This window comes from Corvus cornix, chromosome 13 (assembly GCF_000738735.6).
Source record: "Corvus cornix cornix isolate S_Up_H32 chromosome 13, ASM73873v5, whole genome shotgun sequence".
In the NCBI taxonomy this organism is placed as follows: Eukaryota; Metazoa; Chordata; class Aves; order Passeriformes; family Corvidae; genus Corvus; species Corvus cornix.
Window position 1 is genome coordinate 16,034,841 of NC_046343.1, and position 13,822 is coordinate 16,048,662.

The window sequence follows — 13,822 nt, forward strand, 5'->3', positions numbered from 1 at the left end:
ATGCAGAAGATACAGGGAGGACATCCAGAAAGCAGCACATACCTTTCCAGGTGTCACCTTCATCGTGTCACAGCAGATGGAATTACAGCCCACAGTGCAGCACTGAGAAAGCATCAATCTGATATTTAAGCTGTCTGCTTTGAAAGACAAACTACAAGTGACACAGCTGCCTGGCTGAACCCACACTCACCAGCCGTGCTGCCAGGCAAGCACAGCACAACTGCACTGACAGCAGCTCAGGAGTGAGCCATGACTTTCCAGGGGAACCATGCTTGGTAGGAAGGTCACTCCCACCCCAACATGCTGCTGCTGCCAGAGAGTCCTTGGGCTGTTCCAGCTTACTGCAGCAGCAGAAACTGTGTCCAGAAAGAGAGGGAGCAGTTTTCTGCGTGCCAGCAAACTCAAGTGAGGAGTCAGATGGGCACCTGGGCTAAAGGAATGGCCACCTCCCACAGCAGGATGGCTCAGTCACTCCTCACTGCTCCAGCCCTGCCAGTGGGGCTTGTGCTCAATCCCACAGCCAGAACCAACCTCTAGGGCAAAGATTTTTACTTCTTTCACCAGCAAAATTACAAGTGGTTACAGTACTGTAAGCAATGGTTCACTGCACCCTTCTGAGATCGATCCAGAGGCAACCACTTATGGTTACTAAAACAGGGGGGGGAATCAAATTCACCTCCCACCCAGCCTCTACCTGAACAGCACTCATTTAAAACATGGGATTTGTTAATAATTTTATCTCTTCTAGCTTTCCTCATCAACATATAAGAAAAAATACTGAAATAAAACCAGCTCATACATCTGGTCACAGTAATCAGAAACACACACCTCACACCAGCCATTCCCCTGTGTGCATCTGAACTGCTTGATGGGCGAAGTGTTCACCCTATGAAGCCAAGAAATCACCAACTCTGGAGTTAGCTTAAGGAGAACCGGGTTTGTTTAGCTCAGTTTTGTGCTTTCTACAGAACTACAGCCATTCATATTCTTCAAGTATTCAGCGCTACATCTTCACACCCTTATGTGACCAGCCACCAGCTTAGACACACTGCTGCTCTGACATGGCAGAGGATACAAATTCTCCCTGCTCATTGTAAAAGCAACAGCTTTTCAGAGTTACCTGGAAACACTATTTCAAATCAGCTGAAGTACAGCTTTGTACAGCAGAGCCCCCAGGCACAGAAGGGACAGCGCCTCTGCCACATGCCCCCTGATCACAGCACAAGACAGCAACAGGGGGATCCAGGGCTCTTCTCTGATCACCAAGGAGCAGAAACTACCTGTGACTGAATGAGAAAAACAAGTAAACAGGACTAAAAGGGCAATTTGCTACACTTGTGCCAGCCAGAAAAATGCATATACAGTCCTTAGTGAGTTGAGTGCATTGCTCTGTCTTCTTGTTCAGCTCAATCAAAGCATCCCGCAGGTGGGCTGTTACAGAACAGGAGCAGGGAAACTAAATCAGACAACACAATTTTCAACGAGGGACTAACCTCAGTGGGGAAGAAAGAATACAAGAATTCTGCTGGCTTCTCCTATCCAGCATTGATGTACTTTATATTCTCCCAACACAAAACTGGGCACAAAGGATAAAGAGCTCATAAAAGCTACCAAAAGGAGCAATTCCAAAATGAGCCATCAGGAACACCAAGAGAGGACAGCAAGAAACACTTTGTGATGGTCCAGATACAAGAATAAACCACAGCTTCCCCCAAAGGGTATACAGGGAATTTACCTAGATGGAACTGAACAGGCTTAGGTCCAGTTTTAAGAACTGAGAACAGCTCTGGTTCATTAGTGATTGCCCAAAGCAATACACAAACACCAGCCACCACAGAGGTCCAGCGCTATGTGGCCACCACTCTGCTGCACAAGCAGAGCAGCTGGTGGCTGTAGAGGGGACATGGGGCTGCCACTTCCAGCTGTGAACGGATCCCGAGGAAGGTGAGGGCAGGCACAGAGCACAGAATCGCACAAGTCCCAACCTTATCTTATCACAGTGGTGTTAGAGGCACAGGCTGAGCTCTGTTTGCTCAGCAGGATGCCTGGCAGTTGCCATCCCATTTGCAGACTATCATTTAGTGCGATGACTGACAGGCAAGATAAACCAGTCGCATCACCACACCCTACCCAGGAACACAGCACCGTCCCTGAGCTCTCATCGGCTGCAACACAAGGTGCAGGAAACAGTTATTTACAGCAGTATTTTTCCCCATTCATGATGTTAGAAACTATATACTTTGGCTGTTACTAGTTTGATTCTTTACTTACCTGTGGGATATGAAAGTTTAGATAAAGGTATTTGACATTAAAATCAGTTGAGAAAAACATCCTAACAAGTTCCTAAGCCTATTTGCTTTTCTTACCATGACAGGCTTTACAATACTTCTTGCAATTCTCTGCTTCATGCTTTGTTCAAAACTTCCTGATTATACTAATAAAATAAAGCCCAAAGCACACCAAAAATCTTTTAATAGAGTCAAAATTAAAGTATCAGATCTATTACACCACCCAGCCTTTCCCCTCCACTGGAGAAGCATTAGAGCCTTTGGACATCTCATTTCAACAAGAAGGTTATTTAGTTCTTGAGCTTGGAGTAAAGTATTTAATCACCAAAGGATTTGCAAATTACACATGAATATGCATGTAGCACTTCTCGCCGTGACATAAATCCTATTGTATATTTATGAATGGATTGCTTTGCCTCCAGCTTCTACATGTATATAAACACAGGTTTTAATCTTCAGTTCTTTCCTCCCTCCCTTCTTTTTAAGAAGTTGCTTAAACAAATTTGCATTTTTGGAATCTATTACCTATAGCGTATTTCTTGCCTCTTTTTTTTTTTTTTAACCCCATAAACCTCCTTCTCCCATCAGGCAAAGTGCTTCCTTATAAAAGGCTTTAAAGACCCTGTAAACATGGCCATAAGGGAAATAAGCAATAGTGTTATACAGCTTGGGAGAGAAAAAGTTGAAGAAACAATCACTGGAAAAAGGAGTGCACCAGAGCTGGGAGCATAGAGGTATAAAATGACAGGCCAACAGCTTGCCTTTGACTGCAAAGACACTAGCTGGGGGGGAATAAACCCTCCATAAAGATGGAGAACACAACATAAATAATAAAACCGTTGTTGTGAAATCCCTAATTCATACTGACATAACTCCATTATTTCCTACACCTTTGAACAGGCATCTAGGCTGGTCACAAAGCAGCTGGACCAACACAGCATTTCAGCCTGTGTTCAACAAAAAGAGGTAAGAGACAGTACTGTCATTCAGAGAGTTGTTGCCACGCAGCTGCCCAACTACTCCAGACAAGTAATTCAAACAATAAAGCCTTTAATGGGCATTGTTAAAATCATTAAACTTCGGTTATTTCACTGCAAACCTGTTCTGCATTAAATCTGACTGCAAAGGAACACTTACCAACATGCCACACCATCAGAAGCAAGTGCCACAAGCAAATTTCCAAGCAGAAGGTTTACGGGTGTGAACAACCACTTGGGCTGTTCTCATTTTTGTTACTACCCACGGCAAAACCCCAACACGCAGGAGCCAACTGCACCAAATGCCACCTTCTTTCAAGGACCGGGTGCCACCTGGCTCTGTTCAGAAAACCAGAGCAGTCTCCATGCCCATCTTGCTGCCTGGGCCTCTAACAGCAGCCACGGACACACGATGGGACACTGTCTGACACAAGACCAAATCCTGCCAGCCCCAAACAGGCAGGTCTAGACCAGGCTGTGAACTGCAGCGTGCTCAGCTGCAGGCATGTATTCCTCCACCAGTCGAGGGATCTTCTCCCAACAGGAAGGAAGAACAACCACAGCACCTGACTCAAACCCCACTGGAAAGGAGCCCCAGCCCGGCCAAGCTACTGAAGATGCAACACGACTTGTCAGAGCTACCATCCAAACCTGCAGGAGCCTGCATCTGGGGAGCAGATAGAAAAGAAACCAGGAAGCATTCTGGGGTATTAGCTACAGACTACTGGACAAATAGAGAATAAAGATGAGAAAATTCAACACAGAACATTTGCTTTAGGGATAAGAGTGGCATTTACAAAAGATGTGTGAAAACAAGCCTGAGTGGAGGACTCTGTGTGACCAGTTGCAAATTTGTCTTTGCAAACTAAGATTTTTATCCATGCAACCCTTTTGCAAATGACCACACCAGGCTCCTGCCATGCACCTCTCCCCTTCCATCCACACAATCTCCTCCTGAAAAGACATCTTAAAAAGGAAATGAGGAGTACTGCCCGAGGAATACAAGACAAGCAAACAAGATGTGTTTTAAGAAAGTTTTCACATTTAGGTTATGCTTTCATTAGCATCAGGCAGATGATGGCAGATACCTTCTAAACTGAAACATTAGTAAGCCAGTCGTATGAGAAACTCACCATGGCTGCCACACAGCAGTCTATGAGTAATAATTAACAGATGGCAGTGTATCTGCCTTTATTCAGAATTATAGACCAACTCACCTGAGTTTTCACATCCAAATTTAAAAAGCAAAACATAGAAAAGTTAAGTCTAAGATATCTTACAAAACTTTAGTGCCACAGAAAACCATGGCACATGGCAGCAGCCATGACGTTTCACTTCCCTGCACACACAGCTTAAAATAAGACAGAATAATACTCACTGAGGACTGCAAAGAGATCTCTTTGCCAGACATATCGGCCTAGGTCTAGAATACTGAAAACCATTTTGAGGACTAGCTGTCAAACAGCCTAAAGCCTTCTATGCATGTGTCCGTACAAGAATTAAACAGTCCCATCGAGGCAATAACTTGTGTTAACTCTGATGCTTAGACCTTGTGGTGTGAAATTCTTACCAGTGACATAAGAAGAGACAAATAGCAAACCTGGCTTACTGCCTTGCTGGCTGACAAACTATTTAGGTTAGCTGGATGTGGAGACGACTTCAAGGAATTTCAGAAAAATCTAAACAAGTGGGTCAACTGACAGCTGAAGGGGAGAGAGACCAGATGTTGAGCAATGTTGAATAATATACTGAACAGGAGAGTTTAACCTCCTTACTCTTTGCAGGGTTAACATACCACTAATCAAATACACCTGAGCATCACCACATCCATGCACCAACAAAAAAGCCTGTTCAAAGTGATGATTTAATTTAAAGTTTAACTATGCCAAAACTCTGCAATACCAAATATTATCCATGCTAAGAATATTTATTTTTTTTTTAAAGACACAATCAGTATGAAAAGCTCACCTGGAATTAGATACAGTATAGGTCATCCTAATTTAAATCTTACAATTTTTTCTAAAAATACCCAGCACCACCCAAGACAGGCGACCAGACTGAGATACCTCATAGGAAACAGGCTGGATAATTTGCAGAGCTGCATCACATGTGACAGCCAAATACTCTCCATTATCATCCCCACCCAAATCCCCTTCGAGATAACTTGGATAAGCAGCTCAAATATATACTCAGTGTTTCAAACAGTCCAACAATGGAGCAAGTGTCCAGGATGAAGATGTCAGGAGATGACTCCTCCTGTTCACTCAGGGGTCAGGTGCCGTGCTGTAACAGGTTTCTGCTGCCAAGCCATGGAGCCAGCCTGCCTGATCCCCTCAAAGGATGTCCCATGGGATTCATGCACTGGATAGTCTGGAGGCTGCATGGCCAAGGGGATGGCCTGTGCAGCTATGCCACCAGCATGTCTTCTAGCAGCTGCAGAGGCTCAGCTGGCTCATGATATCCAAAGCTGTGCCTAGCACAAGCAAAATTATCCACAGTACGGCTTCACAGGACAATTCTGGGGTTACCTACATTTTCCTGTGCTGCTTGAAGGGTCCAGAAGGTTATTTTACCCACTGGTATTCCTCTGCAGGCCATCCTCCCTGTGGATGTGGATCCTGTTGTGAAAGATGAAATAGCAGAGAGCCTTCTCCTTGGCAGGGGACTGCCCTTGTACTGAGTACAAGGCTATTAAGGCAGCTGAAAGTCACATATGAGAAATCTGCAAGATGTTGCAGGGTCATTTAAGCAACAGTTTCACTTACATTTCGGTTCAAAGTAGCTGTGTGACCACCTTACATCTCAACTCCGCACAGAGCAGATATGAATGACTGCCTTTTGCAAATCAATACTGTTTATTGCATGCTTTAAATCAATAAAGCTCCCTCCATAGAGTACATTCTTCTAAAATAGTAATTAGGCATTTGAGGAGAACTGAACAGTTTCACTAAACAATACCATTAGTCCTGAAACATCAGTTTGACATCTTAGCCAGAAAGTACTTTTTGAGAACTAATTAATCCCTACAGCACCTCTATGAGATTGAGAAAGCAATTCATCTGTTTTTCAAATGTGTTGGGTACTTATGCTGCAGAACATCGTGGCTGGGGTGGAAGCCGTAAGTATCAGCACAAACTGAGAACAAACCAAGCCAGGAGAACCCATCCAAGAGCATGAAAAAAACAGAGAACACTGACAGCTGTAGGATTTGGCTTCTTTGCATCTCCCTATTACACACCAAACCTCCTGTGACTATCTGGAGAGTCTTCCAGATGCCACTTCACTGAATGAGTGGCAGTGAAAAGCAGTTATTTTTCTGCAGGGAGCAGTTTTGCCCACTGTTTGTTCAGCCAATTATCTATGCACGTAGCTTTAAAGGGAGGAGGGAGCAGTAACCTTAGGCTCTGTGAACAAGAACTGAGCTTAAACTGCTCAAATAAAGCCAAGTCCTCATTACCACAAGCAAAGCACGTAACCTTACTAAACAGGACTCATGGATGGCAACCAGCCAGCGTAAGAAGTACTTCTCTCCAAGGAAGTGGTCAATCTGCATAGCTCTCCTACAGGTGTAGGCAGTAGCACTAGTCTACATACCTCCACCTGACTCTGCCAAGCTGCTGCCACCCCTCTTTATTGATTAATTATTCCAGCTAACACTTGCCCTGCTGGTGCAGCACTCAAGGCTGCCAGGTTCAGGCAGCCCCAGCACAGAGAGATCAGCAAGGCTTTTCCAAGCCAGCTGTATGGTCTCTCCCTGAGAAAGACCTGAAAGTGTCCCATACAACACAACCGAGTGTCAAGCCCAACCCAGGACATTTCCCTCGTGTCAGACGTGAGCTCAGCAGTGCCCGTGACGCATGCAGGAACACGCTGTGGGGCAGTGACGCTGCTCGGAACGCTAAGCACAGAGCAAGGACAGCCCTGGCAGCCTGCAGCCACCTCCAGGAGCACACAACAGCAATCATTTACTAATAGACTCCTCCAGCAACTGAGATTAGAGCCAGTCCCAAAAGGTGGAGTGGTGAATCAGTGACAGGACCCCCCTGAGCCACCTAGCAAACATCACTTCTTTACGTACAAGTTATTTCATTAAACTCCTTTGGGCAAATCTTCCCATGTCTTCCAGTAAATTTTCTGGCACAATCCAAAGGAATTTAAATCAAACTCAGACATGGAAAATTTTGCTGCAAACTCATCTTCCCATAACTGTGCTAGCTATGAAGCTGCCCTGTGAAGAGTATCTTTAGGAGATGCTCTGCCTCACTGCTTGTTTCACACAGGCTCCAGCAAGTGAAAATCCATTCTTCCTGTAAAACTTGATCAGCAGTCATGGGGCAGAGCTAAGCACCTGGGAACACCTCCTCAGCTGGGCTGGCAGAGAGCCCGACCAGGTCAAGTGCCTGGGGACAGTTTCACAAGTGCACCCTCAGCAGCATTCCTGGGTTGCCACCAGAGCCAGCCCCACTCCCACTGCTCCAAGCCTCCCAGCTCAGCCCCAGCTGTGCCATCACAAGCTTCTGCACAAGTATGCACAACCTGGATCGACTGTTTCTGTAAAATGAACCAAGACAGCAAAATGACATTTTTCAGCTAGACCAGCTTGCAGACCTCATTCCCTGCACTGATACAGAGTTTTACCCTGGCAGCAGCAGCTTAAGGTGTCCCAACAGCAACAGCACCAAGCACCTGCCCCAGGTGCCCAGCACTGCAGCCACCTCTCCCCTGTCATACCACATCTTCTGGAATTTACTGGCCAATTTCCTGCCATTCCACTGGATGGAGATCAAGATAACTACTCTGATATGAAAATATATGACCTACATATTGATTCCATTGCCAAATAAGTTTCCAGTCACTGGCAATGTCACTAACTTTACATGCTGTCAGTTTTTGAGGCTAAATTAAAGGAGTGAACTTGTGAGCAAGATGACCTTGCCAGAGCAGAAGATGAAGCTCAACCTACATATTTCTAAACAATGTGATTTATGAAGATTTCTTCAAAAGCCTTTCTGATCTTTTAAGATCAGAATTCCCCAAGATGCATTAAAAAGCTGCTGAGCTGAACAAAGCCTCACATTTCTCTTTTTTTTTCTCATGTTCCACAGGGAAGATAAAATAATGCTTTTTGTCATTCTAAAGCCATTACCAACATCCTCTGTCTCTATACACGTGTGCATACCACACATTTAGCAGTGATGGCCTTGTTAAAAACCATCACGCCTGTTGTTTCCAGTTCCCTCCCCAGTGTGAGGTGAACTTACACAACTGAGGACGCACACTGGCTCTGAAGCTAGTCCCTGTAGTCTCCAAAGCATCCAAGACAACCTAAACTGGCTTGTCTGGGCAGTTCAGGGGAAAAAAAGTCAACCAAAAAACCCCCCAAAATAATAAAGTCTGTTTTTTTATAACTGCAGCGATGTGATGGATTTCAGCTCCAACTCACTTTTCCCAGCTGCAGGTGCATCCTGACCTAACTCTTGGTATTAATAAATTAAAATAATTTCAAATGTCACAATAATCTTACTTGCTGTCCTTGTCTCCCTCTATATTAGCACCTACATAAACCAATGACTATGGAAAAAAGTAAGAACAGCACAAATCCTACACATTAGGACACCTGCTCCCAGGGATGGCATCTGGATGACTTTGAAGACTGAGTTTTTGTCACTCACTTCTGTACTTGTGCAAAATGGTCATCAGCAGTTTCTATGGGCACACACTGAGCTGCCTGCTCCTTATAAAGCAGTCAGCTATTTTGGGGAATGCAAACATGAGAAAGCAGCAGATTCACATATATATGACAGGGTGCTTAGCTAGATATCAGCAAAGAAAGGCAACAACAGGCATCAAACTAGCAGCCTTCAGCTGCATGACCTATGCTGTTGGCACTGATGAAAGAGCATTTCTCTCCCCTGGTTTTTCTATCTTGGAGAATTTTTCTCTCTTCTCCTTATGCTTACTGATTTTCATCTACAGAAGAGCACAGTGCCTTTTGTTCCTGCTGCCTTTCATTGCCCTCCCTTCTTTCAGCCCTTTTATTTTGAAGGATTCTCACATTTAAGTTGGCTATAGCAGCTTTATTCCAGTCATTAAAGTTATTCTACATTTAAGCAAGTAATCCAAGGAGTAGACAGTTACATAGGAAATTTTAGCACAATGCTCACATTTCTAAATCTTTAATAAAGGCAGTTTGTAGACCAAGTGTGCAGAGCAGACTGGGGATGAAAAGTTTAAAGATCAGAATAATGCAGAGGAGACAATACTCTGCAGCATTTCACATAAAGCCTAGAAGGGCATGGCTAGATGATGGTGCTCTCTCTATGATATACCTGACTTTTCTCCACTAAAATCCTTGGGCTCAGCAAAGCTGAATCTTCCTGAGTAAATAGGTGGTCTTAACTATTTTAAATACACATGATGCCACATGCATTGGCCCTCAACCTTGGCAAATCTCTCCACCGAAGCTCTGCTTTGGAGGTGCAGACTGGAAAAACCTCCATGTGGAGTAGGAAGGGAATTTATGTACCAAATGCAGAATCTGGGCTTTCATTTAACGAAAATCTCCCAGCCCTTTATAGCAACAAGAGCCTTCAAAGAAATGAAGGGCTGTCAGCTAACGCACTGCTGCCTCCCAAAACTGAAAATATCTGATGCTGTATAGTAACTTCACCAAATTTAAGCTACAATTGCTCCTATTTCAATAGCTTTCATTCTCAGCAGGAGTCCAGTGATAGAAGTGAAATGAGAAGTTCAGTCAGCTCCATTTAAAATAACCTAGAAAAAGCCACTTACACCATCAGGCCAGTAGGAGAGTACAACACAAATATTCAAGAGTGGGACATTATCAGGCATCACCAAATTTTCAGTGCATCCTGAAGTTTCTGTGTTGAATGGCAAGGAGAAGTAAAAAATTTTATCCTCTTACAAGAGGATACTTACTTACAGTCTGAAGGAGAATAGAAGTTCACCTAAACCTAGCACAAAGAGCCCAAGGGCAGCACAGCACTGGAACAGAGATTCCCATCTCTAATCCTCACTTCTGATGAAAGCTGAAATCTCACTCAGGGCACTCTGTTGTTCAAGTGATGCTCATGCTGATGCTTAAGAACAGGCAGTAGCTGGTGCTAAAGTCTTGAGATACCACTGGTATTTTCTCTTTGGCCACCAGCACAGCAGCTTCCAGAGCAGATGCACCCTCCGTGTTAAGAAAGCAACTGACACAGCTCTCTGGCATGATTTACCAATTGGTATGTACTGGTGCAGACCTGAAAGGCTGTGCTTAGCTTTAAAACTAAGAATGACAAATTTTCTCCCCCAGCTCAACAAGGTTTGATTTCCCATCACACTGTACTCAATTCCTGAATTATCTAATTTCAAACAGATCTACAAAAAAAAGTCAGCTATGTGAGCTTCCTCTTTCAAAAGGGAAAACACAGCAGGGTTTTGGTTTTTCCCCCACCTGTTCAGAAGAATTGCCTTAGAGCTTTTTAACCTGAAATTCCTGTAATATGAAGTACCTTGATTCTTTTCTGTTACACCACACCACAGGGACAGCAACAGTTAAATCACAAAATTCTTCAGATTACTTAATCTTAGATGATTTCCCAAAATGCTCCAACATCCACAGGTTTCCCAAGACTGCCCTGAGTCTTAAAAGGCAGGAGGTAAAAGTGCTCTGACATGCAGTTGCTCCAACCAAGATTCCAGGCACCTGAGCATCGCTCAGGTCAGCTCTACAGGACACTGAGATGCCACCAGGTGCCAGCGACCTCTTCCCAGCAAAGCCTAACAGCCCCTCTCACCAACAGCCCACCAGCAGGACTGGAGTGGAAAAGCACCAGCCCAGCTTTTGATTTTACAGCCCAAGGCCAGCTGAGGTCCCAGCTTTCACCCCCTTCCTCCCCTTTCCTGCTGCAGATCCCACAGCCAGGTCTACTTCCCTGGCAGCCTGTTAAACCAGCCTCAGCAGGACTACAAACCTGCTGTCACAAACAATGGGATGGCCCAGGCCCTGAAGCTAGATGGTATGTATCCCCCCTGCTCATGTTAATTTCCACTAAATTAAGCTAGAATGAAAGATTTAGGGAAGGTTTAAAAACCTGTGTTCTTTCATTACCAGTTGCTACCTGCTGAATAAACTAATCAGATTTACAAAGGTCCCCACTGACACTGGGTTCAGAGTGAGCCCTAACACACACATCTCCTCCACATTCCTCAAACTTGCATTTCTACAGCCATGTTACCCAATATCTATTGCTTTTTGCTGGGTTACAGACAGAATGTGTAAGCACAGCACCCAGAGCACTATAGCAAATTCACAAACAAACATCTCAGCTGCAGCAATATTAAATACGACTTGTAAAAGGCTATGCTTTCAAACATTTAAACTTAAAATACAGTGATAAAGTTCAGTGCTCAGTGTGTAAATCCAAGTTCACTCCCCTGCACGAAGCAGACATCTTATGACCTGAGCTGCTCAGAAATCTCCCATCCCCTGGTTTTCACTGCAAGTGGTAATTACTTGGAAGAGAAACTTCTTTCCTGTATAGCAAAGGAGAATTTCAACCTATAAAAGCTCATGGTCCACCAGATGATGGGCAAGTGTTGTGTCACATTGTGGTTCTAGTGTGGGCCAATAAAATCTTCAAAACCTTGCAGATCTTCAGGGGCAGTGTCCAATGCAGGCTGTTTCCTTGGCAGCACTACTGGAAGATGACTCAGATGCAAAGCTCGTCAGGGCCACGTGTATTCAAGTGTATTTTTATGTGTACAACAAGTGTCATGTGATAGAAGTTATCAGTATGTGTTTGATTATTCTCCTCTATCAGTGGTGAGCAGGTAATGATTCTGCGACAGCTCAGTACACACGGCTAAATAAGGCACCCCTTTAGTCATTTCTGTCACTCTTGAATCACTAACCAAGGACATACAGGAATTTTTATAAGCCTGCATTAGGGCTATTAGATTTCTCACATGTCTTCATTCTCTGAACAAAATAAGGATGCCAGGAAAGCATTCCTAATTTAAGCTTCCATCAGCTTTTACGAAGGTTAAAGAAACACCTTGGAACAAAACTGTTACTGTCCCTTCTCAACCACATTCCTAAAACTGAACCCCAAGACAAGTTCCCTGGCTGGCAGCAGGTTACATTTGTGTATAGTACACACAAGGATTATTCCTGGAATGCAGAACACTCCTTGAAATCTTGTAAAACTGGACAATCATTCACTTCCATGCTTAACGAAAAATCCATCTAAGCAAACAGAGCGAAGGCAAAGTCCTGACATCCCACCAAGAATGGAAGCCCCTTCAAGGAGCTGATCACTGAAGCAAGGGGAAGAAAGGAACACAAATTCAGAAATCGCACTTTCTGCCCCATAACAAGGCAAACACTCACTGTCAGATGGGGAAGCGTGTGAAATTTATCAATGACAAACTGCATAGTTCAGATGGTTGGCATTTCCAACTCACTAGGATGGATTTTCCAGTTCCTGTTTCTGGCAACTTCAGCTAAAAAAGCATTAAACAAGAAATTTAAAAACTTCTGATTTCAACTGTGATCCAGTAATTGAGCTTCCTGCATGTTAGAGCTCCCGTGCTCTGGCTCACCATGACTGCCTCAAGCATGGAACTACAACATGCTAGGACAGAGTGTTGCTTGGAAAACGACCTCGTCTTGAGCAGCACCCTGTTTTCTGTTTATCTTACTTTTTTAAAGTGAGCGATGCAGGAAAAGAACTACTCAAAGCAAGTAGGAGCAAGGGAATACCGCAGGGAAGAAGGCGGCAAAGAGGGGCGATCAGAGACACACCCTGAAGTCAGTGACCTCCGCGATGGCCAAGCTCGATAAGGCCACGCAGCTGCTCGCAGAGATGGGCCCCGATGCAGGGCAGGGCCCGCCGACACCTCTGCGACCCCACCTTGTCCCTCCGCACCGCTCCGAGCCACCGCCGCTCCTCCGGCGTGCCCCGGGCGGGCTCCCAGCCCCGCCAGGGCCGCATGGCCGCGCCGACCGCAGCGGCGGAGCAGCGTGCGCTGCGGGTCCGCAGCACGGCTGGGGCCGGCCAAGGAGAGAGACCACAACTGCAATAACACAACTCGCTGAGCCCCCTCTATCTCTCCCCTCCCCTCCCGTGCAGCCGGCAGGCGCCACTGCCCGGCCAGGGCCCGCAGGTAACGCCACCGCCGTCCCGCCGTCCCGCCCTGCCCTCCCGTGCCGCGGAGCCCGAGCGGAGCTGGGGGATGGCAGCAGGTACCGGCCGGGCTCACGGGGAGCCGCGCCGGGCTCTCCGCGCACACCGGGACCGCGGGGTCCCCGCCCGCCCCCGCCCCGCCGCCGCCCACCTGTCGCGGGGGTCGACCCAGCTGGTGGTGCGGCTGCCGTGGTCGATGTAATACACCTTCCCGTCGTAGTCCCGCGCCTCCTCCCAGCCCTCGGGCAGCGGGCAGCTCCTTCCGCGGCATGGTCCGCACCGCCGGCCGCGCCGCCCCATGCACCGCCGCGCTGCGCTCCGGGGGCCGCGCCGGGGCTCCCCTCCCGCGGGCGGCGCGCAGCGG

The 13,822-nt window shown here is 46.0% G+C and overlaps 1 protein-coding gene across 1 annotated transcript in view; it reads right to left on the minus strand.

The window, feature by feature from the left end:
* WWC1 (WW and C2 domain containing 1) overlaps window positions 1-13,729 on the minus strand; it is a 66,763-nt gene extending 53,034 nt beyond the window's left edge. Inside the window, 2 exon segments of the mRNA XM_039559585.1 lie at window positions 13,610-13,710; window positions 13,712-13,729. Coding sequence (XP_039415519.1) covers window positions 13,610-13,710; window positions 13,712-13,729 — 119 coding nt within the window.
* Between the last annotated feature and the right edge of the window lie 93 nt (window positions 13,730-13,822).